A 21,740-nucleotide genomic window follows, 5' to 3' on the forward strand; every position below is an offset into this window, starting at 1 on the left:
ATATCGATGTCTACGGAAAGCGTCCTAAGCAGATGTTCGTAGGCTGCGTTCTATCCGAGGGTAGGGATTTAGGGGTAGATTTGTAAATGCACTTGTTGGATGGGCCCAAATCTGTCGCCGGTCGGCACCGAATGGGCCCAAATTGGTCAGGGCGGGCCCCTCGACTCAGGGCCTATGTGATTTGGGTTTATTATTTAATAATAATAATAATAATAATAATAATAATAATATAAAATGAAGTAAAAACGTGGGCATTTTTAAAACTAACATTTAGGGGGTTTTGTGTTTTTAGTAAGTAAATTAAAATAAGAAAGGAATGTTTATATTTTGTGCACTAGTCTTATATGAATTGAGAAATATCCGGAGCATAGCCACAGAAGAGGGCAAGGGTTTGAATCCTGGCGAAGCCAGGCAATCCCCTCCTGCGTCGTGACCAACTGCAGTTTTTCGATTTACCTCCTCATAAATGGTCGTGGAGCCGCTAAAGGTGGCGGATTCCATCTTTTGCAAAAAAGAAGGATTGCCCACAGGTATAACTGAGTACGATACAGCAGAATTGCAGAAGAGGGTAAGAATTTGAATCCTGACGAAGTTAGGCAATACCCTCCGTCGTGACCAATTCTCGATTTACCTCCTTACAGATGATCGTAGGGTCGATTGTGTGGGGCCGCTAAGGTGGCAGATTTCACCTTTTTGCATAAGAAGAGAAGGATTAAAATTGTCCTTGAGGCATAATTAGTTGGTTATGACGGAGCAGACTTGCAGAAGATAAAGATTAAAATTTTATCGGAGGTCTCTGAAGAGACAATATTTTTTTTCGTCGTGACTAATTACAGTTTTTTGATTTATCTTCTCATAAATAGTCGTGGTGCGATCGTATAAAACCGCTGGAGTGATGAATTTTATTTTTTTAGAAACATAAAAGAATGATTAAAATAATCTCTAAAATATAATTAAATTGATTATTATGAAATAAATTTATAGGATTTGAATTTGAATAAAATCGAAAAAAATATTATCGGATCAAATGTAACTTTTTATTTTATTTTATTTTTTTCTGCAGAAAAGGATTAAAATAGCCTCCGGTTAATATTTGTTTAATTATATGAGAATAAAATAAAAATCTTTTACACAACGCCCCCTCAATATTCTCAAACTGAACGTTTGAGTTACTGTTGTCAAACGAAAAACACGGAGGGGAAAGACAGAAACTGAGAACTACTCCTAAAGCTGCGAGATCAAGCAACTCAGCTAGTTAATTAAGAAGAAGATCGACGAGGCGGCGTTGCGATCAGATTCCGGTCTCCGTTAACTGCGTACGTTAGCTAGTTGGCCTCCTTTGCCGCGCTGCTGCCGGCGAGGAAGTCGAGGAGCACGTCGCGGTTGCACTTCGGGCACTTGGGCTCGTCGTCCTCCGACAGCATCACGTACATCAGGCACCGCGGGCACGCCGCCAGCACCATGGCCGCCGCCGCCCCCGGACTCTCCGACTCCGACGACACGCACGAGCTCGGCTCCGACGACGGCGACCGCCGCCGAGGAGACTCCGCCGCCATCTGCCGCCGCGACGTCTCAGCCGCCGACACGTTCAGCTTCAAATCCACCCTTCGTCCACCGCGCCCGCTCATCTATCGCCAACAAATTCACAACAATTATTTAAAAAAAAAAAGAAAGAAAGAAACTCAGAAGAACGCGAGGAGAACACAAACCTTGTAAGTCGTCAGGCAGAGAAGCTAAGCGATGGATGGAGACTGGAGAGTACGCCTGCAATGCCATTTTATAAGCAAATTCCTAGCCTTGATGGCTTCTCGTCATTCATTGTAAATAAAAACAAAATAATTAATGATCAATTTCCCCAGAATAAATCTCAATTCTCAGCTTTTCGAGAAGAGAAAAAAAAAACTGTCGACAATCAATTGTTGTCGTCCTCGTCGTCGTTTCCTCATCCCTCTTCTTCTTGTCTCGATCCTTTGAATTCCCATCATTGCTGTTCTTATCTTGGAGCTGAAGATCTGGAGGGAGAAGAACATAAATGTGCAAGATTCCAGTATTTACTGACCCGGTCAGGAATTCAAATTAAAAAAATAAATAAAGATTTATTGTCCATGAAGAGAAAACCCACATTTAAAATGGTTTTTAAGGCTTTAATTGTGGGAGGAATCATTGTTCCTTAATGGGCATTGATTGAGAGCCCTTCAAATTTTCAACGGTCTCGATTTTCTCAATTGCAGCTATTAATCGCAAACGTTAATTGACACAGCGATCAATACCATTGAAATTAGGGTTAGGAAGTGAAGGGAACTTGAATAATTAATTGAAGTATTTATATCATCGGGCGTAAATGCGAGTTTCCTGCAGCGGGCTTTATTGTGGCCATTATGGCACAAAGTCCACCGACGATTATATTACTGAATTAAGTAGTCAATTAATTATACTCAATTAATGGGACTTGAATTAGTATAAAACCCTAATTAGTGTCCATCTTCATGTTTAGGGTAGACTGAAAGTGAGCTTTAATCACTTAACAGTACTCAAAGATCTCTAATTGCAATAAAAGATGATAACCCTCAATTTGGTAGCATCGACAATACTATCTCACACAATCTGAAAAGGAGGTAAATCACGAGGGATTTTGCTCAACACAGAGAGTTCAAAAATCTCTAAACTCATGCGGTTAAAGGTATTAACTTGATATCTTAGCACACTACAAAAAAAACACAGCAATTGGCGACGAATTCTGCGATGAATTTTCTAAAAAAAATCGTCGCAAATAGATTTCCAACGAATTTTCGTTGCTATAAACTTGTCGTCAATTTTCTACGACGAAAACTTTCTATTTGTCGTAAATTTTTGCGACGAAACAACTAATTCGTCGTAAAATTGGCGACGAATTGGCGATTCGTTGCCAATTGGCGATGAACTGCGATTCATCGCCAATTGATGACAAATTTAGTGTTCGTTGTCAATTGGCGACGAATCATTGTGTTCGTCGCCAATTGGCGACGAACAGTATAATTGGCGACGAATTTGCATTTGTCGCCAATTGGCGACGAATTGTGGTGCATCCTTTCTTTACTTTAATAACATTTTATCATTGTTCTCTTATTGTAAGTCTCTTAGGTCCAATTATAAAAGATTTACCTTATTAATTATTGTAAAGAAGTGGTTAAGTACTGCAGGCTTTGCAAGAGTAACATATCGAGCACATTAATATACATTGTAGAATCGTGTGTTAGCATTATTATTATTTATTTTAATTATTATTTCCATTTTATTTATATTCGACAAAAACAACTAAATGCACACAAGCACTCTATAGGGACTTAAGATTGAATTTGTCTTTGAATTCACAAACAAGCTTTAATTTTAAGTATCCTCTTCTCCCTCTATAACCAGTGTCGAGCCATATTCAAATCGACCATCAATCCTAATAATTGTTTTCATAATTGAGATTTTTTAGATTGATCATAATTTTCATCCACAAATGCTAATTCAAACATGCACAGGTGTTCATTCTCATGTAACTACTAAAAAGTTCACAATTGGTGAAGAAAATAGAAACTATATATATATATATTATTTTTAGAAACTAATATGGTTGTCGTCGATGACGTGGCTCCTTTTGGGATAAAGGTCAAGAGTCAAGCGAAAGTCATGGTCTAAGCTGATTTGGTGAGATGAGTCAACACAAACCTGAGAGAGATGATCCCACCATAGTGAGATAGCTGTCACATCTGGTTTAAACCGTACTTCGGATTGATTAGTGGGGCTAAGTCCAGAACCCCACTTGGGCCCCCAAAGTCATCTCGTCTCAGTCATCTCAGCCTCGTATCTCGGTCTTGAGTCTTATCTTGGTCATCTCGGCCCTAAATCATGTCTTGGCCCCTCTATCTTGGCTGACTCCATCCTAGGCTCCACTTTTAGGTCTTTTGTAAATCACTATTTTATATGACCTACTAAAGGGGAACACGAATATTTCCATTGACACACGGCAGTCCAATAATGCATAGGCGATTATGAGATTGTCAAACCTGATACTCCTTTTTCTGCACATAAAGTCAAAAGAAAACAACTATCAGACTCAAGTAGGGGTGAGCAAAAATTCGATTAAATCGAATTGCACATAATTTCGGAAGTTCGATTTTTTTAAAAAAAAATTGATTAAAAAGAAAACAACCATAAACCAGATCTGGTCCCCTTACAAGGTACTATAAGACGTTATCTCATCTGATGTGGAGATACAGAAGAACCAGCGCCGCCGCCGCCGCCGCCGCCGCCGCCGCCGCCGCCGCCGCCGCCGCCGCCAGAAGAACCAGCACCGCCGCCGCCTGGTGCACCCATCTAGCGGGTTATAAAAAGTCCAACACACAACTTTATTCGAAGTTTGACCCTGAAAACTCTAGTAGTATTATCTTCTTTTTTATCCATATTTCATTATTTTTCTCAAAAACCGAATTAGAATCCTAACTTAAGCGGAGTGGTTTGGCGGGTTATAAAAAGTCTAACACACTTCGAAGTTTGCACTAGTATAATCTCTCCTTAGTAAATGTGTTTCAAGTCTTCATCGTCTCCCACGTTTTAGCTCATGCATTTAAGAGATCGTACACGGCGGATTATTCGTTGATTGATGACTTAACCATCTGCGATATTTGGTCAGAACAGAAACAACTAATTAATGATGAAGCCAATTGTTAGATTCTCAAATTAAGACCACGAGGAAGACGATGATATCATGTTTCAGCAGGGATTCGTTAGAAGGGATTCAAAGAAGAAACTAATATATAGCAAAGCCAAACGATCTAACTTATCCTGGCTTATTATATTCACAGAAAGCTTTGAAAACTGCTATTATTTTCACTACACTCAAATTTATGAAACAGAATAAGAAATATCAATCAAGAAAAGTGATTCTCGATAAGGGAATCCCCTTTACAGTCTTTCATCAGTCACTTTGTTCCCCACTGTCCACTACTGCATGCCTTTTCTTCAGTCACCCCCAAAGTTCCTCCTCTTTCTTTCTGCCTTTTATCAGGATTTTGTGTGCTCTTTCCGCCAGCAAAATCTGGAATGTGTGCCAAAATCTTCAGCGAGTGTATGCCACCACTCGTGGTTGGAGATCGAAGGATCTAAAAAGCTTAAAAGTCGACCTCTGTCGACGGACAGATTAATCCAGGATTGAAGAGCCAAGCTACTGATGATTGGCTCAAGCTTGGCTAGGGAAAGTCCTTGACATATCAACAGATTGTAAGTTTTTCCTAAACAAGATCAACTTCGAGTTGAGTTTGTTATCATTCGCTGGATAAGTTCTTGGCAAGATCGAAACTTGCTTATTCATGAGGCAAACATAATTAAATATTACACCAAGTCAAGAGATGAAATTAGTATCACTATTGCGTCTTTATTGTGAGCAAATCATTCACCTCTAGAACGATTAATTGAAGGTATCGTATAACGTATCATATTGGTGGTGTGTCTTCCACTGTCGTCTCCTCTTGCTCTTCGTGTTCTTCACCTCCTTTGGGGGTGGCCTCATCCGGCAAGACGAGATGCAGCTTGAGGCGACCTTCTCCGCGCGACGCGTGCAGGAGTTCTTGAGTGGGAGCGGTGACCTTCCTCAGAACGAGCCTCCCATCCTCCCTGCAAGACTTGAAGTAGATCCATGACTTGCCGCTCCTCCTCGCAGAGGATATTGGCGGGGGAGGGAACACTCCTGTTCTCGCTCTCGCGGCAGAGCAGGTCCTGTACTCGTGTGCAGTAACCTCAGTTTTAGGCTTCTCCCTCGAGTTAAGCCCGCTGCCACTGCTCTCTTCCAGTTCCTTGGTCGTCAGGCGATCGACGTTGTCGGAGCTCTCGGAGCCAAGCCTTTCGGTGCAGAGCTGGAGCTTCTCCTGGAAGTGGAGCTCCCCGAAGATCTCGGTGAAGCCGGCGGCTTCCTCTGGTGGTTTCTTGGGCATGATCTGGTTCCACGGGGACAGGGACTCGATGAGCGTGGGGTTCTTCGGCTTGGGATTCTCGAATAATGCGCCCAAGCCTCCCCATGCAGCCATCCGAGAAGAAGAAGAATTATTGAGGAAAGGTGCTGTGAGGTCTGCAGAGAGTGTGCGAGTGGAAGTTATAAGGCTGTAGGGGTGGTGGTGGTGGAATTTTCGGCATTTCGTTTTCATGATGACGACTAATAAATGATTCTTCTGCAGTGTTTTTGCACAGATAAGTTTCCATTTTCTACTGTAATTGAGCACGTTGAAACCAAATGTTTCAACTCAATCCATAATCCATAAGACTAGCAGCCGCTCAAGCAGTCCATGCACAGAACAGGACATCAGTTCGTATATCAAACACACAGAACAGATACCTACAGAAACAGGGTTTATCAGAGTTCTATTTTAAAATTGGTAAACCAGAGCAACGCCTAGATATTTCATGTTGCTCGAGGAGGCATCATGTGGAACTGAAGACAGGTAATGGATTTGCGTGGAAATTGTCCATAAAACTAACATGATTTCATTTTGTCTTCCACGAGGAGTCCACCTCATGGTTCACAAACGACGAGCTTTTTAATCTTTCCTTCGAAGCGACATGAAAAATACGTGTCTGTTATGCTAGCGCCTCTCGACGAAGCCACCATGGGACCTTTAGGTAGAGTTGGATTGAAGGAAAGGCTAGCTCGAGGTGCATGGTGGGACGACAGCTCAATCATGCGTGCCTTCCATCCTTGTGAAAATTTCTTGCGTTCTCTTTTCTTTCTTGGCTGGATTTGGCTTTCGCTTTCAACAGAGGAAAGGAGTGAATAGAGTAGAGTAGATTTGAAGGTTCGTAGAGACAGAGAAGACAAAATTGAAAAGAGAAAGGATAAATATTTGAAAAATTGCATTTGATCACTTATGCAACAATTCTATGGGAGTCCAATTCCAGTTTAAAATTTTAAATTCAAGGTTGGTTCGCGGCCGCCTTGTGGGCGTGAGTGAGGCCATCAGCGGCAGCGAAGGTCGCTCATGGTTACGAGGTTTGCTTGCGACCGCAAAGATAAATTAAAAAGTATTTACGATGAATTATTAAAAAATTTTGAAAAATATTTTTAAATCAACCGTCTATATAAAAAAATTATTTATTAATTTGTGAAAATTAAAATTGAATTCTTAAATACTTAAAAGATTGAAAAATACCCAGGGCCTAGATCGATTTAATTTTTAATCTGACAGATTATTATTTTATAATAATAAATAGAGCCATTAATTTAGATTGGAGCTGTCGGATTGATCTATCCCATCATACAATTTAAGTGGATTGGATTGAAATTTTATCAATTCATTTTATGGAAGATTAAGGTGGATTGATCTGCAGTGGCCCTCGTGGGTTAGTTTGCCGACTAAAAAAATTTATTTATTTTCTTTAAAATTTAAAATTAAAATAAAAAATTTAATATACTAATGATCTGGATTTATCTAAATTACAATCTAAGTTTAAAAATTTTAATTTGACTCATTTAAATTGTAATCTAAATTTAAAATTTTAAAAATTTTATTTTTTTATTTTTTGAGTGGCTCGTTGATTGATTGTCGTATGATGAATTTTTGATGGATTGATTCATCTAATTCGTAATCTGTCTTACGTTGAATTGGATTAGAGATTTTTTAAATCATCAAATTAATGAGTCACTCTATTTTCATCTTGTCATATATGATGAATTTTTAACTAATCATAGGTTTATCCGTTTAACAATTCTAATAATAAATAGAAGAAATAGGAAAAAGGGCAATCCAATCTTTCTCGTCCGCACCTGCAAATAAAAACATTCTGCAACTTCCATAGGGACTAGAGTTATCATGTCGCCCATCGCCCTAAAATCCTATTTTCGCTCGTGAACGCCTACGCCACGCCAAACGCTAAGAATTCAATAGCCTTTCCTTTTCCCCTATACTTTATCTATTTCTATCTAACCAATTAGTACCTTCTCCTTCTTTAAAAACATAATAATAATAAATATTATTATTATTATTATTATTTGTATAACCCAATTATTTAATCTTTTAAATTATTTAATTAATGTTTAAAATGATTGATCCGATTTTATTAAATTTTTTTATTGAATATCTCACAGCACCATGTCGAAGCATAAAATACTCATTTTTATTTCTGGCATTACTGTTGTTCTCATTTTCCATATTGTTAAATAAAAAATATCAATAATGCAGTGAGTTTTAAGACTCCAAAGTTGGGGCTGCTCGCTCACATCACAGCTCACTTCCTACTAGTAGACAATTATTACTGTTATTTCGACAGGACGCCTGCTCCCCTCTTGCTTTCGCTGCTCGCATTCTTCTCCGGCTGGCTCCCTTGCGTCGATCTGCAACCCTCGGTCTCGCTTGGCTGTTCCTCGGTTCTGGAGCTCTTGCTGCTGGAAATCTTCCCTCTCTTTCGCTCTGTCTCGTTTCTGCTGATGTTCTTATTTCGATCCCGACGAAAACACGCCTCGGCGCCCACCGGAGGCTAACGGCGGAGGAGGAAACCTTCAAGGTATGTGCGTTTCTCTTTTAAAGCAAAGATATCTTTGGTTTCCGCTTCGGTTCTCACTGGTTTTGACAGATCTGGTTAGGGCCACGATGGATCTGCCTTTCCTGCTTTCCCTCTTGGGTCTATCATAGTACGGTTTATTTCGCTCCTACGAATTCAATGGTACAATATTCAATATTGCATTCTCGTTGCTGTCAAAATGACGGTGCAGCACTTGGTTTGTGCATTTCTTTAGAATCTGAAGCATTTTAAATCGCTTCAGATGCCATTTGCTTCTGTGAAACCTTCCGAACGTGGAAGGAAACTTCATTTTGGTAGGACTTGTTGATATATACTGTGGATCATGGCATTGGGATAATTCCTATTGCTTCTCATTGAAGAATGAGGATCAAAGTCCTGATTTATCCACCCTGCTTAACAAGGAATTTGTTAAAAAAAAAATTTGAATGGGGTTAGTGGCGTGACACTATGGCCACCACACTGTACACTGAACACTATGCTCTGATAGTATCACGAGTTGCACGCGTAGCAATCCGGTTGAAATATAACCCTATGGTGACCTTGTTGTTCAACACCCCCTCCCAAATAAACTGGACCTCATTGTAAGCTACATACCCCAAGCATCCCTCCGCGATCCCCATTTGGGAGATTCCCTTCTCTGTGAGCACCCCCCAAGATCTCTCTCACATGAGGTCTGTGATACCTGCCTCCATTGATCCATTGGTCTTCCTCTCCATCGATCAAGATGAGTCCTTCCTTCCTCTATTGTTCCCTTTCATGAGCTAGAAGATATATAAGCAAAAATATTGCCTTTTTCCCTATCTGTGACTCTCTGAGCATCAGACGAAATCTTCTTTCTATCTATGCATCCTCTCGGGTGGGATCCAGCAGTAACTCTGCAAGCCAACATAGATAATGTGGAGACATTGCCTTTTTCCTATTTGTGAGCTTCACATAGCGTTCCTTCTCTTGATCTCAGTAGCCTCTCATGTCTGATATAGCAGCAACTCCTATCCAAGCTTCTTCCTTCACTGGTCTGGAGTAGGTGAGTAATTTTTCATTGTGAGCTTTCCCTTGTTTCCTTTCTTTTACTCACCCAGCAGCCATTATATTTTCTTCTTAGTCAGTGTGTATCTCTCATTCATTGGGTTGCAAGATGTAAGATGTTTGATCTAAGATTGACAGTCCTCTCCATTTGAGTATATAATTTTTCTTCTTGTGTGTGTTTATGTTCGTGCACAGGTGTTTCTTACCTTTGGGTTATTTTGAGGATGTTTACTCATGGTTTTTAGCCTTGTGCTATCCCTTCTCAATTTGAGGCACAATTGCAAAGATATCTCAATTCCCCTCTCCTCTCATTGGCCTTTTCTCTACAAGGATGGCTCTCTAGAGCAAGATCTATTAGTCATGGACAAGGGTGAGCTTGACAATCATTCATTGTCCACATCTTTCTGATGCGAGTGTAGATTAAGACCCAAAAGTTTTTAAAGGCGTCTTGTTTGAGTAAAAGAGTGATGAATTGGTAGCTCTTCATTCACATTGGTGTTCATTCTTGCTTCTCTAAGGACATCATTGTGCATGATTAAACTGTGGGGGTGTAACTTGTTTTTCGTTTAAAAAGTTATTCTATTCTTCTAAATAGGCATTAGAAAGAGAATTTAAAATAATGGGAGGTAAATCTGAATTAATAAGAAGCTAATTCATGTGAAAGAATAGTTGGTGAATTGTTTCAATCCATCTTGAAGCATTAAGGTTATAATGTGGAATGGATATAATAGACGTTAAATTTAGGAGGGTATATTTTCAAAAGTTGCTTAAATCTTTCTCTCTTCATGACTTCTCTTGATAGTTTCTTTTTAAACTATCTTGCTTCACCTTTCATACTGAATCATAGTTGATAATTCTTTTGGATGCATCCGTGCTTGTATAAATTGACTTTTCATGAAAGATTATTGTTTAACTTGATAAATAATGAAATTGTTAGAAATAAACGTGAAAATAGAAACCTAAAAGCTAAGCCATGTGATTTAGGATTTCAGCCCATAAGCATGTTGGGTCTTTGGAGTTTGGTCCATTGACATATTCTTGGTGGAGTTTGGCCCATAAGCATGTGTCCGGGTTTTGCCACATATGAAGTGAAGTAGTGCTGGCTCAAGGGGCCTCAATTTTATTGGGGCCCCTAATTTTTAATATTATTTATATTTATATTTTTAAAAACATTCACATTTAATTTTAGATTATTTTAAAAAAGTCATTTTTAATTTTAGATTATTTTAATTTTATTTATTGCAGATCTTTTTAATTGTATACCTTATTTTTAAAACCTATTCGACTCTTCTACAAAAAGATAGAAAATTTTACAAGACCACGTTTCTAATCTAACTCTTAAATTATTGTCACAAGCACGTTGGGAAAGTCGTCTTGAAAGTGTTAAAGCAATAAAATATTAAGCTTCACAAATAAAAGATGCATTATATAAACTTACAGAAACTAGTAATGATCCTAGAACAATAAGTGAAGCAATTCCTTTATCAACAAAGGAGATTGAAAATTTTGAGTTTTTATTAGGTATGGTTATTTGGTATGATATATTATTTTGCAGTTAATACTGTTAGTAAATTTTTACAATATAAAGATATAAACATTGTTATTGCATTAGATTTGTTAAGCTTTTGTTTCTTTTTTTAATGATTATAGAGAAAATATATTCACATTTGCTGTGATTTCTGCCAAAGAGATTGCAAATAAAATGAATATAGAATCAAAATTTTGTGAAAAATGTATAATTAGAAGAAACAAACAATTTGATGAGAATGAAACTAATGAGGTGAAATTTTCACCTTAGAATCTTTTAAAATTAATTATTTCAATTATATTGTTGATCATGCCATTTCTTCACTTCAAAGTAGATTTGAACAGTTTAAGATATATGAAAATAATTTTGGTTTTTTATATGACATAGAAAAGTTAAAATTGTTTGATGATGATTTTTCTAAAAAAAAATATTGAAATCTTGAAAATTTTTAAAACATGACATATTATCTGATATTGATGGTTTAGATTTATTTTCAGAATTAAAAGTTTAAAAAAGAATAATAAATCCAGAATTAAAAACAGTACTTGAGATACTAAATCTTATAAAAAATAAATTCTTTTTCCCAATGCATGGATGATATCCGACAATATCTCTTAATTAATAACTTTGCATCTCAAAATGTTAGAAACTTAAGTTTTATAGAAAAATTTATTTTTAGAAAATAATATTATTTTTTAAAAAAAATATTAAAGGTCTAAATATTTTTTTGCTTAGGGCCTCAAAAATAGTTGAGACGGCTCTGAAGTGAGGGCTTCAATCCATTTATATCTATTGCATCCGTGGAGGTATATATGATGCACTTTTGATTGGTGGATATGACTATAGTGCTTACCTAATGCAAGATATATAATTGGTGATAGTTTGAAGCTAATGGTTGGTAATAACTTAAAATTGATACCTGGTGATAGTCTGAAGCTGATAATTGATGTCTTAAAGCATGGTAATCGGTGATAACTTAAAGTGGATTAATTGTTGATAACTTGAAGATTGGTAATTGTTGATATATTAAAATTGTTTTCAACTTAAGGCTTCTTAATCTTAATTGATATTATTTTTGGAGAATTTGAATTCATGCATTATTAGCCAATGTACAAATTTGTACTCATTTCCTATATTGTTTTTCTTTCTTTCTTTCTTTTTTATTCCTATTACAGGTTGGCTAACGACTTGGCTGCACCTTTGGATGCAATTTCTCATTAGTGGTTAAGGTATGTTTTTTGTAGTTAAGTTTGTTTGCTCTCACATTACTTCAGATGACACATCTCTCAAAGTCTGCCTTTTGGTGGACCAAACTTGAGTGCGGTGTGACATTGATGGTGTAGAATTTTATGTTTGATTTTGTTTATTGGTTGACATTTATCTATTTGATTTTTGGTCATGACATTTCTCAGAAACTTTTCTAGATAATGGAAGATTACACATCAGGCAGTGGTTATCGGTTTAGAAGGATACAGCACCAACTGTGTGCTTCTAATCCAGAGTTCGAACCATTGGTTAGTCTGATCTTTTTATCGTATTCATTTAATTATTTTCTGATAGAAGCTTTTGGGATTCTAGCATTCAGCACATTCAGAACTAAACTGTTTAATTCAGTACCATAATATACTGTTTTCATATTTATTTCGTATGAAGGCTTGTCAACTTGTTTTTTTTTTATCTTGATACTTTGATTATGTATGAATTTCTTTAAAAGAGTTAAGGTAGTCTATATGCAAGTCTATCTCATATCTATTTGCTACATAGTTATGGTGGTCCATCCTTGCATAACTTAATTGTGCCAAAAATCAAGTGACTTAATTGCACTAAAATTCATGTAGACTTGTTGAATACCTATCATTTTTTAGGTTACATCGCTCTAAATAACCAAGATTACCTGGCATAATGATACTCTAAAGCTTATTTGTAGCACACTCTATTGCAAAAGTAGAATAAAGAATTATGACATGCACAACATGTGTGATGGCATAGATTGAATTGTGATAATCAAGTTACTATTTGCATTGCAAGTTGATGCCGCTTTGTTCAAGATGTTGTTATAGCCAAGACAATCAACACACTGTACAGTTCTCCTGATAGTCAACTTGTTGATATATTTACCATTTATCAAGTTATTTAGAAGGATTGCATTTATGTTTTTATGTAGCAACCTGGGAATTATGGATATTCATACTCCAACTTAGGGAATGTTAAAAATGATGAATTTAGTCTCAATCAGTTGCTGAAGTGTTTTTGGTTCAGGTATTTTTTATACATGGGTTGTCATAACTAGTTTCATCAATAGTTCAATGCTATAATAAAAACCATAATATTATCTTTGTGTTACTTGTAAATTTTTTTAAAATCACATACCAGCAATCTGTGTGTGCCAACATGTTTAGTTCTAGGTATCTGCCAGTTCTTGTTACAAACTAAATTTTTAATCCTGAACTGTAATGATAAACTTGAAGTTTCCATACATTATTTTTTTGTTTGTATCACTATCCTGTTGTCATTTGAGAAAGCTTGTTTTCTTTGCTTTCAGCTAAATGAAAATATGGATCAATGGCCACATCTTAATGAGTTGATTCAGTGCTACAAAGCTGATTGGCTGGTGGATGAAAACAAGTATGGACACTATGAAAGTATTGCACCACCCACTTTTCAAAATCAAATATTTGAAGGACCTGACACTGATATGGAAACTGGTACGTGACATGTTTGTTAACAAAATAAGTTTGTCAATCCTCATTTGCAGTGATTTTATCCTTCTTCAGAGATGCGCCTTGCCAGTGAAAGGATTTCCAAGAATGAAGATGCTAGTTATGATGATGTCCCCAGTACTTCAGGAAGACAAATGTCTGATATTATCTTACATAAGTCATCCTTTAATTGTCAGGACATGGTACCTTTTGAATGCTTGACTTATATCTATGTTTAAATAAACATACTCCATTTCTCTCTGGAAAGGATATTTTTGTGTTATTTTCTTGTTAATTGATAATTATTGATGTTAATGGATGAAAGTGTTAGCTAAATGCTAATTTAAAGAGATTTGACACCTTAATGTTTACCACATTGATTAATTGTCTTATGTAGCCCAAATAGGTGTTTTAAAATAATCTAGCTTGAATTTATAAAAACAATGCATCTAGCTAAAGTTTTTAATACCCATATCCTGCATGAATCCAAGTTATATGTAGTTGGAAACATGATGTAAGCTTGTTATGATGAGTAATGAACACCATAGATGTCAAAATCAGTATTAGCTTTGAGATTGGATAGTTAAAGCAGACCGGTTGTGGTTGTGTAAGATAGGATTAACGAAATAAAATTGGTCAAAGTGGTAAAAAGGGCAGCCCAGTGCATGAAGCTCTTGCCAATGCGGGATCCCGGAGAAGGATTGGAGCACATTGAATCTATTGTACACGACCTTAACCTATATTGCAAGAAGATATTTCCGTGACTTGAATCCGTGACCATAAGGTTACTCGACAGCAATTTTACCATTGTGTCAAGGCTCCCCTTTAAATGGGTGAAAGTGATAATAAAATAAAATGATTCTATACATAAGGTAACAAATGACGTTGACGTAACACCAAGAGTGAAATCACAAACCATATAGAAATTTAGATGAAATTGATGAAGTGAAGATATTAATTTTATTAAGAAGAGAAAACAAACCTCATGCAAAAAACTATTAACCTCATACAAAGTTTATTAAAGAAGAAATTTTTTTAATTAGAGCTTCAATATATACACGATTCTACTTTTATAGACTTATTATCAACTAAACTAGGAAAGAGACATCATTGATTGTGAATCACAACTCATACTATGCTAAAGATATGCATTGAACTCTAATCAAATTCAAAGATACAACTTCAATACTTAAATTAAGATAATCACTAAATTCAATTATAAATTTAAATTCTAATTCAAATAATTCCCATTTTGCATTATTTTCCCCTACCGAGGAGAGGCTGACTCTACATAAATTGTCAGCTATTCTTGTTTGGATGCTGTTTTCAAGCATAAAGAGTAATTGCTTTACTAACTTTGTTTAGTAATATTTCTTCATTATTCTTTTTTCATTGGGCATCCCTTTCAATGAGTAAGAAATCAATGTACTTTGCCTCTCTTTTTTTCTTTCACTTTATCTTATTACTTTTTAGTTGCCCTTTTCATTGAATAAAAAACATCTAAGTTTTTTTTCCAGGCTACACTTTATTATAAGGTGAGAATATTATCCATGTCTTTGTTGAAATCTTGGTACGTGAATGTGGCATTGGTGAGTACGAGTCCACGTAACTTGTGACAAAGTTAATTTGAATATCTCTCAACAAATTAACATTTTCCTCTATTTTAAAATTGAATTTGTGTTTAAATAAATTGACAAGATAAATAAACAAACATTATACATATAGTTAAGTAAATAGATATTAAGGATATGAATACATTTAAATGAGATGTAATGAGGAAATTCAAATTCATAAATGGGATATAAAGATTTAAAATCTATTCAATTATCAATGACTCTCATATGCAAAGTGGAGCTATGAGTTTAGTTTATAGAGCAAATAAAGAAGCTAATTTAGTTGAAAGACATTAAGGTCATAAGTAGTTATAGAAGGAATCATGTGATTCATAAATTTTTAAGTTGATATGTTCTATTAGTAGTTTAAGATGTTTGGTTTGCTTAGTTTCCTCTTTTGGCTTCTTTTGACAACATGAGTGAGATATAGTTTGAAAACCTAAGTCATGGTTAGTATTGTGTCACTTGGTCTCAAAGTTTGCATTGTTGTAAATTACACTTCCTCATATTACAAAAGACCAGAGAGTTTCTCGTAGGGCTATCAATGAACCAAACATACGTGAGCAAACTTGGTATTCGAATTAGTATACACAAGGTCAATTAAATGAATAAGCTCGAACAACTCATTAAACTAAATGAAGAAATTCAAATTCATATGTGTTCAACTTGTAACGAAAAAAAATTGTGAACTGTTCGTGAACAATATCCACCCACAAAGTTTATGAACCATGTTCTTTAGCAAAGCTCTTATCAAACTCGTAAATAGGCAAACAAACTCTCAAAACAAACAATCAAGCTTGCAATATCAAGCTCACTAACCAACCAATTAAGCTTAAAAATGTAAAAGTTTTAAACAATCAAACAAGCTCAAGTTGAAAGCTCAAGCCAAGCTTGAATCAAGTTCAAGCCAAGCTTGAATCAAGGTCAAGCCAAGCTTGAATTAAGCTCAAGCTCATAAAAAGAAACCAAGCCAAGCTTGAACAACCGTTTCAACCACTTGGTTCAGTTTAGGCTCGTCTTGGCTTGGCTTGACTTGGTTTACTTATCAAACAAGTTGGAACACAAAGTTTGGCTTGGCTTGGCTCGTTTACAGCCCTAGTTTCTCATGTTGTGTCCTAGTGCATTAGTTGCTACTAAATTAGAAATAGCCAAAGCGAACAATTATTTTGGGACAGTGTAACATGGTTCGTTGTGTTTTTTTGGTTTTTAGCATTTTTTCCTCTAAGGATTGGACCTTTTAACTTTCAGATATCATGTCACCCAAGACTTCCATCTTTTTATTGCATCTCCTTGAAGTGATATTGGGCACTAATGCCTTTTTTATGTTTCTCGATTTACTTTTTTTTTTATTGGTTTTGCTAATCTTGATTATGATTTTCCATTAGTCAATACCATCTTCACTTGTTTTCCAGCATTTTGGTGAGTGCCCACTCCCACCTTATGAACCAGCTTTTGACTGGGAAAATGAAAGATCACTAATAGTTGGTCAAAGGACTCCTGAAACTCTACCAACCCATACCAGGTTCACATTAAGAATGTATCAAAATTAGAAAATCTGCATTAATGTTTCTCATTTTTTGGCTGTTGTTTTGCTAAATCTGTGTTGTCGATCCCAGTGGATTGAAGATAACTGTGAAGGTGTTGTCATTATCATTCCAAGTTGGACTGATTGGTAAGTGCATCTTATTGATGGGTTCCTTATGCCAATGTACAGATGTACTTATTGAGTCCATGTCCAGTCCTTAGTCCATTTATGTTGTTTACTGATCCTTGGGGATTCTTTTTGCAGAGCCTTTTTATGGCACAATTTGTTTATATAACAGAGACAGGAAAGAAAAATTGTCTGAGGACTTCCACTTCCATGTTTTGCCAACTGAAGGACAGGATGTAAGATGTGCTTGTTTAATTTGATAAGTGGTTAAGTGAAGTCATAAATGTATATTTGTTGTTGTTTCTTTTTCTGATTATGACAATGGTCATTTTTTCTGAAAAGAATATTTTATTTTGCTAAAACTATTTTTGTAGGTTAACACTTCTTTGTTACGTCGTGCTGTTTTCTCCTTGGATACCCCATCAGCGTCAATTTGCCTGCTTATTCAACTTGAGAAGACAGCTACCGAGGAAGGAGGAGTTACAACTTCTGTTTATTCTCATAAGGAACCTGTAAGTTGAAATTTGAAAATTTTGTTAGATGGTGTTTTTTCATAGATTTTGAAGACAATTGAAATAGGTACACACTTCTCTCTACTGTGTTAAAATTGATCTTCTAAAGTTGTTTTCTTTTTTGTTTTTTATTAAGTGTTGAAATTTCTAAAATTGTCATTAACAAACCATAACAAAAATTAGACTAGTGCTAGAGAAGCCACTGCTAAATTTCAGTTTTCTCACAATGCTAATTATTCTACTTTATTAAGGACTTTGGCACTGGTGTCACATGAAGATTTTTGGATACTTTAACTTGTAAGCTACCTCATATGTCAGGTTCATATGGCTGAGAGAGAAAAGCAAAAACTCCAAGTTTGGTCAAGGATCATGCCTTGCCGACAATCATTTGCATGGACGATATTTCCATTGTTTGAAAGCAACAATGTTGCTGCCGCTGGTGGTGCTGTATCTCCTAGCAGTCCTCTTACTCCCAATGTATCTGGCCCAACCCCTCTAGATACTTTTGCTGAACATGTTTCAAAAATCACTTTGGATGGCAAACAAGCTCAATATTCAAGTGGAAGTTCTGTTATTTTGGAGATATCAAATTTAAACAAAGTCAAAGAGAGTTATACAGAAGACTTACTTCTGGTGATTTGTCTGCATAAACTCCTGAGTCCTGATAATTTTAGTTATCTTTTGCTGGTACATATAATGATGCCTTTTAGATGTTTATGCTGCTGATAAAAGGAAAATAAACAATATTCTTGTGTATATGCTGGATGGATTCAGATGTTGATCTATGGTTATTAATTTGTTTCAATGAAAGCTCCTGACTTTAGTTTTTCTTGTCGTTTTTGTATAATTTTAGGATCCTAAAAGAAAGGTACACAAGCCTGTTAAAGGTGTATTGAAATTGGAGGTTGAAAAGCTTCATACTTCACTCGTTGATGTGGATAATATCTCTGATGGTGGAAGCATAATCATTGACTCAAATGATGCTGGTGATCGGTTTACTGAAAGTTCTTTAGGAAAGCAGCATAGCAATGGTCCTGATATCCCCAGGAGTGGAAGTTTGAAGTTCATTGGCATTAATCGAAAAGATATTTGTAGGAATGTGTCAATTCCAGCTGGAGAAGATCATCGTGATTTTAGTGACGATGTAAGTAGTATATTGTCTGCTATTTATCAGTAGTCAATCTGTAATCTTGCTTTAACACATCCTGAAGTTCAGCAGTTTTGTTTGTTCACTTACAAGCATAATGTTTCTAAATTGGAGATGCCGCTTTGGTACTATTGTTGTCGTATTTTTTTTACAAAACATTACACTTCCTGATTCTTAAGGCTTCTCTGTGCCATCTCTTGAATTTTATCTGTGGGCACTTGTGAACATTCTCTGTTCGAGATTCTGATTGTTCTATTAGGTAAAAAACACTCTTTATAAGATTATTCTTTCACGGATATGTAGTAATTTATAGGAAGTGTATCTTAGTTATTTCAAGCTGTAAGCTTATTATAGTTGTTTTGCATGTTTATTTTTTTTCGGTTGCAAGTTGTTATTTTGGAAAATTAAATTTGTTACTATTTCTGCTTGCTAGCTATTATTCAGCAGAACAATATATCATTAATTTTTTAAAAAATATTCTGTTGTATCCTTGCTAGGCAAATTGTGCAAACCTGTTTCTGTTTAGTTACCTCTCTCTTATCAGAACTTCATGTACAAAGAAAGTTTTGTTGATTAGGGCACATACATGATTAATTAGCCCATTTGTTTTATGTTGCTAATTTTTTGATCTTTATAGCTCATGATTTTATCGAGATGGCATTAAATGTACTCTTGTGCGTGACAGTTTCAAGCTTTTGATTTTCGGAGGATGACTAGAAGCGAGCCGTTCTCACAACTTTTCCATTGTCTTTATGTTTATCCTTTAACTGTTAGCTTGGGCCGCAAACGAAATTTGTTCGTAAGGATAGAAATGCGAAAGGATGATGCTGACATCCAAAAGCAGCCATTAGAGGTTTGTGTTAATGAGAAGTGGTTAGGTTCTTGTTTATCACTTTCAATTTAGAATTCTTCAATCTGTCGAGTTTCTGGTTGTTTGGTTACTCAGGCTGTGTTTCCAAAGGAACAAGGTCAAACTCTTGAAAAGTATGCTCATACACAAATTGCAGTTGGAGCTAGAATGGCTTGCTACCATGATGAAGTTAAACTTTGCCTCCCTGCTATTTTGACACCCCAGCACCATCTCTTGTTTACTTTTTTTCATGTTGATCTTCTGATGAAACTTGAAGCTCCCAAGCCTGTAAGTGCTAATTGTGCTTTTGATTAGCTTCATAGGTGGATTCTGTATTTCTGTTGAACCATATGTGTGGAACATTCTTTCCATTCTGAACTGATAGTTCAATATGTAGGTGATTATTGGTTATGCTGCACTTCCTTTGACTTCCCACATTCAGTAAGTGCTGTAATCTAAATATGATGTCTTTTATATATTTCTGACCTTAACATTGCTTTAAGCTAAATTAATCCTATTCATTTTTATTTTCTTTTGAAATGGACATAACAATATATTTTTCCAATTACCTCAACATTCTTTTATCTTTTAGATTTCTCTTGAGCTTTCTCTTTTTATGGTTTCCTGGAAGGAAGGCTTTGAACTTTACTAGTCTATTGCTAAGACACATTTTCCCTATTGTATCACTGATGTTTGTGTCAAGTCATTAAAATGTACTGAAAGGTATATCTATAACAAGTATTTGATTGTACATCTCGGTATAAATATTCTTCTTGCATATGCAATCATTTTAAAAGCCTATTTCAGTTTTTGACATTTGCAAAATTTTATTTATTTATTCTATGGTGTTTTATAGCTGTCACATTGGATGACTGCTATCCTTTACATTAGTGATTAGTCATTATCTAGTATTCTAGTTGTGAGGGAGTTATACTTGCAAGTTTATGGAAGCCCACAGTGATAACCATCTACAATATAGTGAATGTACATTTTCATGAATTTAAGTGCCATGTCTAGGCATTTGTCTTGAACATGAGAAACATAATTATGTCTCACTATATTAATATTTTACTTCGATATAATGCATTGTCATAAATGGCAAGGCATGCTCACTCTGACAAACTATAATTTGTGATACATACTGATAAATTCTGACTTTTAAATGCAATCTTGATAAAAGAGTAGTTCTTGCACTCAGATTTCCGTTGCCCAGCTGGCGTCCTTGATGTTCTTTTTAATAAAAAACTGTAGGGTAAACAATCCTCTTGATAGTAGTTTATTGTGGTCTTAAACATAAACACACAAGATGGATTCAATGCAGTCTGACATATCAAAGTATAAACTTTCCAGCTGTGGCAAGCAAAAAGAAATGAAATAAAAGAAATAGTTAGCGAAGATTAATTAAAGAGAGTAATGGGAAGTGACCATGAAGTTGTTCATGTTTGTTATCTTTTGTCAACAATAGAAATATATAAATTGGTGCCTATTTCCTAACAGTTTGAGCTTTTGGGATTAATAGTTAGCCAATTAACTTTAATAGGTATCAGAGAGGGAGGTCGAAGATTCAGATCCCACCTGTATCAGAAAAAGAAATCTAATCAATTATCGTGAGGCTGAGGGCAATCAAATTTAAGCACCCCACCGACATATGAAGGCGAGCGCTAACCATGTAACTATATAAATTAATCCCTTTAAAGTAAACAATTAAAATGCTCAAACTATGATGTTTGCTGATACACAAAGTGCTTTTAATCTGAAACAATGAAAAGCTTCTAAGGATCCTTGTTTTGGTCCTATGTTTATTTGTGTTAAAACTCAATAGGATCCTAATCTAGTACAAATTGCTAAGACTTAGGTGAAGGACCTCATGGTAATAAGTAACAGTATTAAGAGTAACAGGGTGGAGTTTCTACCTCCTTTGACATGGCTTATTTTAACACTTAGCATATTTAAGTCTTCATAGTTTTATGCCATTCAATGTGTTACAGACATTATGGCAGCCAGAATTCTGAGTTTGATTATAACAAGAAATGACTAGCCTGACAATATTGCTGATTTCTTATGAATACTGATGATGAATAACATGTGATGTCTTGATTGTGCTCAGCTTACCACAATCTCAGCATGTTGAATTGGGTTAGTCTGATTGTGGATGCCTTTGCTAAATGAATTAAGTGTCTTT

The 21,740-nt window shown here is 35.7% G+C and overlaps 3 protein-coding genes across 3 annotated transcripts in view; 1 reads left to right on the top strand and 2 right to left on the bottom strand.

Annotated features, from left to right (window-relative positions):
• Nucleotides 1-1,325: 1,325 nt before the first annotated feature.
• On the bottom strand, nt 1,326-1,628 carry LOC141812888 (protein GL2-INTERACTING REPRESSOR 1-like). The gene has a single exon (XM_074700837.1). The coding sequence runs from the start codon at nt 1,626-1,628 to the stop codon at nt 1,326-1,328; it is 303 nt and encodes a 100-aa protein (XP_074556938.1).
• Nucleotides 1,629-4,858: 3,230 nt separating this feature from the next.
• LOC141813946 (protein FANTASTIC FOUR 3-like) lies at nt 4,859-6,070 on the bottom strand. Its single transcript, XM_074701952.1, has one exon. It carries the CDS (start codon nt 6,045-6,047, stop codon nt 5,457-5,459), a length of 591 nt encoding a protein of 196 aa, XP_074558053.1. The 5' UTR covers nt 6,048-6,070; the 3' UTR covers nt 4,859-5,456.
• A 2,184-nt stretch (nt 6,071-8,254) lies between these two features.
• The window catches only part of LOC141813327 (guanine nucleotide exchange factor SPIKE 1), a 37,187-nt gene continuing 23,701 nt past the window's right edge, over nt 8,255-21,740 (top strand). The window contains exons 1-15 of the mRNA XM_074701269.1: nt 8,255-8,514; nt 8,584-8,641; nt 12,262-12,315; nt 12,511-12,600; nt 13,629-13,791; nt 13,861-13,988; nt 16,811-16,920; nt 17,015-17,070; nt 17,188-17,285; nt 17,424-17,561; nt 17,880-18,194; nt 18,415-18,705; nt 19,394-19,561; nt 19,655-19,846; nt 19,956-19,999. Coding sequence (XP_074557370.1) covers nt 12,514-12,600; nt 13,629-13,791; nt 13,861-13,988; nt 16,811-16,920; nt 17,015-17,070; nt 17,188-17,285; nt 17,424-17,561; nt 17,880-18,194; nt 18,415-18,705; nt 19,394-19,561; nt 19,655-19,846; nt 19,956-19,999 — 1,790 coding nt within the window. The 5' untranslated portion in view covers nt 8,255-8,514; nt 8,584-8,641; nt 12,262-12,315; nt 12,511-12,513. The remainder of the gene's footprint in view (nt 8,515-8,583; nt 8,642-12,261; nt 12,316-12,510; nt 12,601-13,628; nt 13,792-13,860; nt 13,989-16,810; nt 16,921-17,014; nt 17,071-17,187; nt 17,286-17,423; nt 17,562-17,879; nt 18,195-18,414; nt 18,706-19,393; nt 19,562-19,654; nt 19,847-19,955; nt 20,000-21,740) is intronic.

The sequence above is a fragment of the Curcuma longa genome, chromosome 20 (assembly GCF_044706935.1).
Source record: "Curcuma longa cultivar G26 ecotype Majalengka, Jawa Barat chromosome 20, ITB_CL_G26_1.1, whole genome shotgun sequence".
Taxonomy (NCBI): domain Eukaryota; kingdom Viridiplantae; phylum Streptophyta; class Magnoliopsida; order Zingiberales; family Zingiberaceae; genus Curcuma; species Curcuma longa.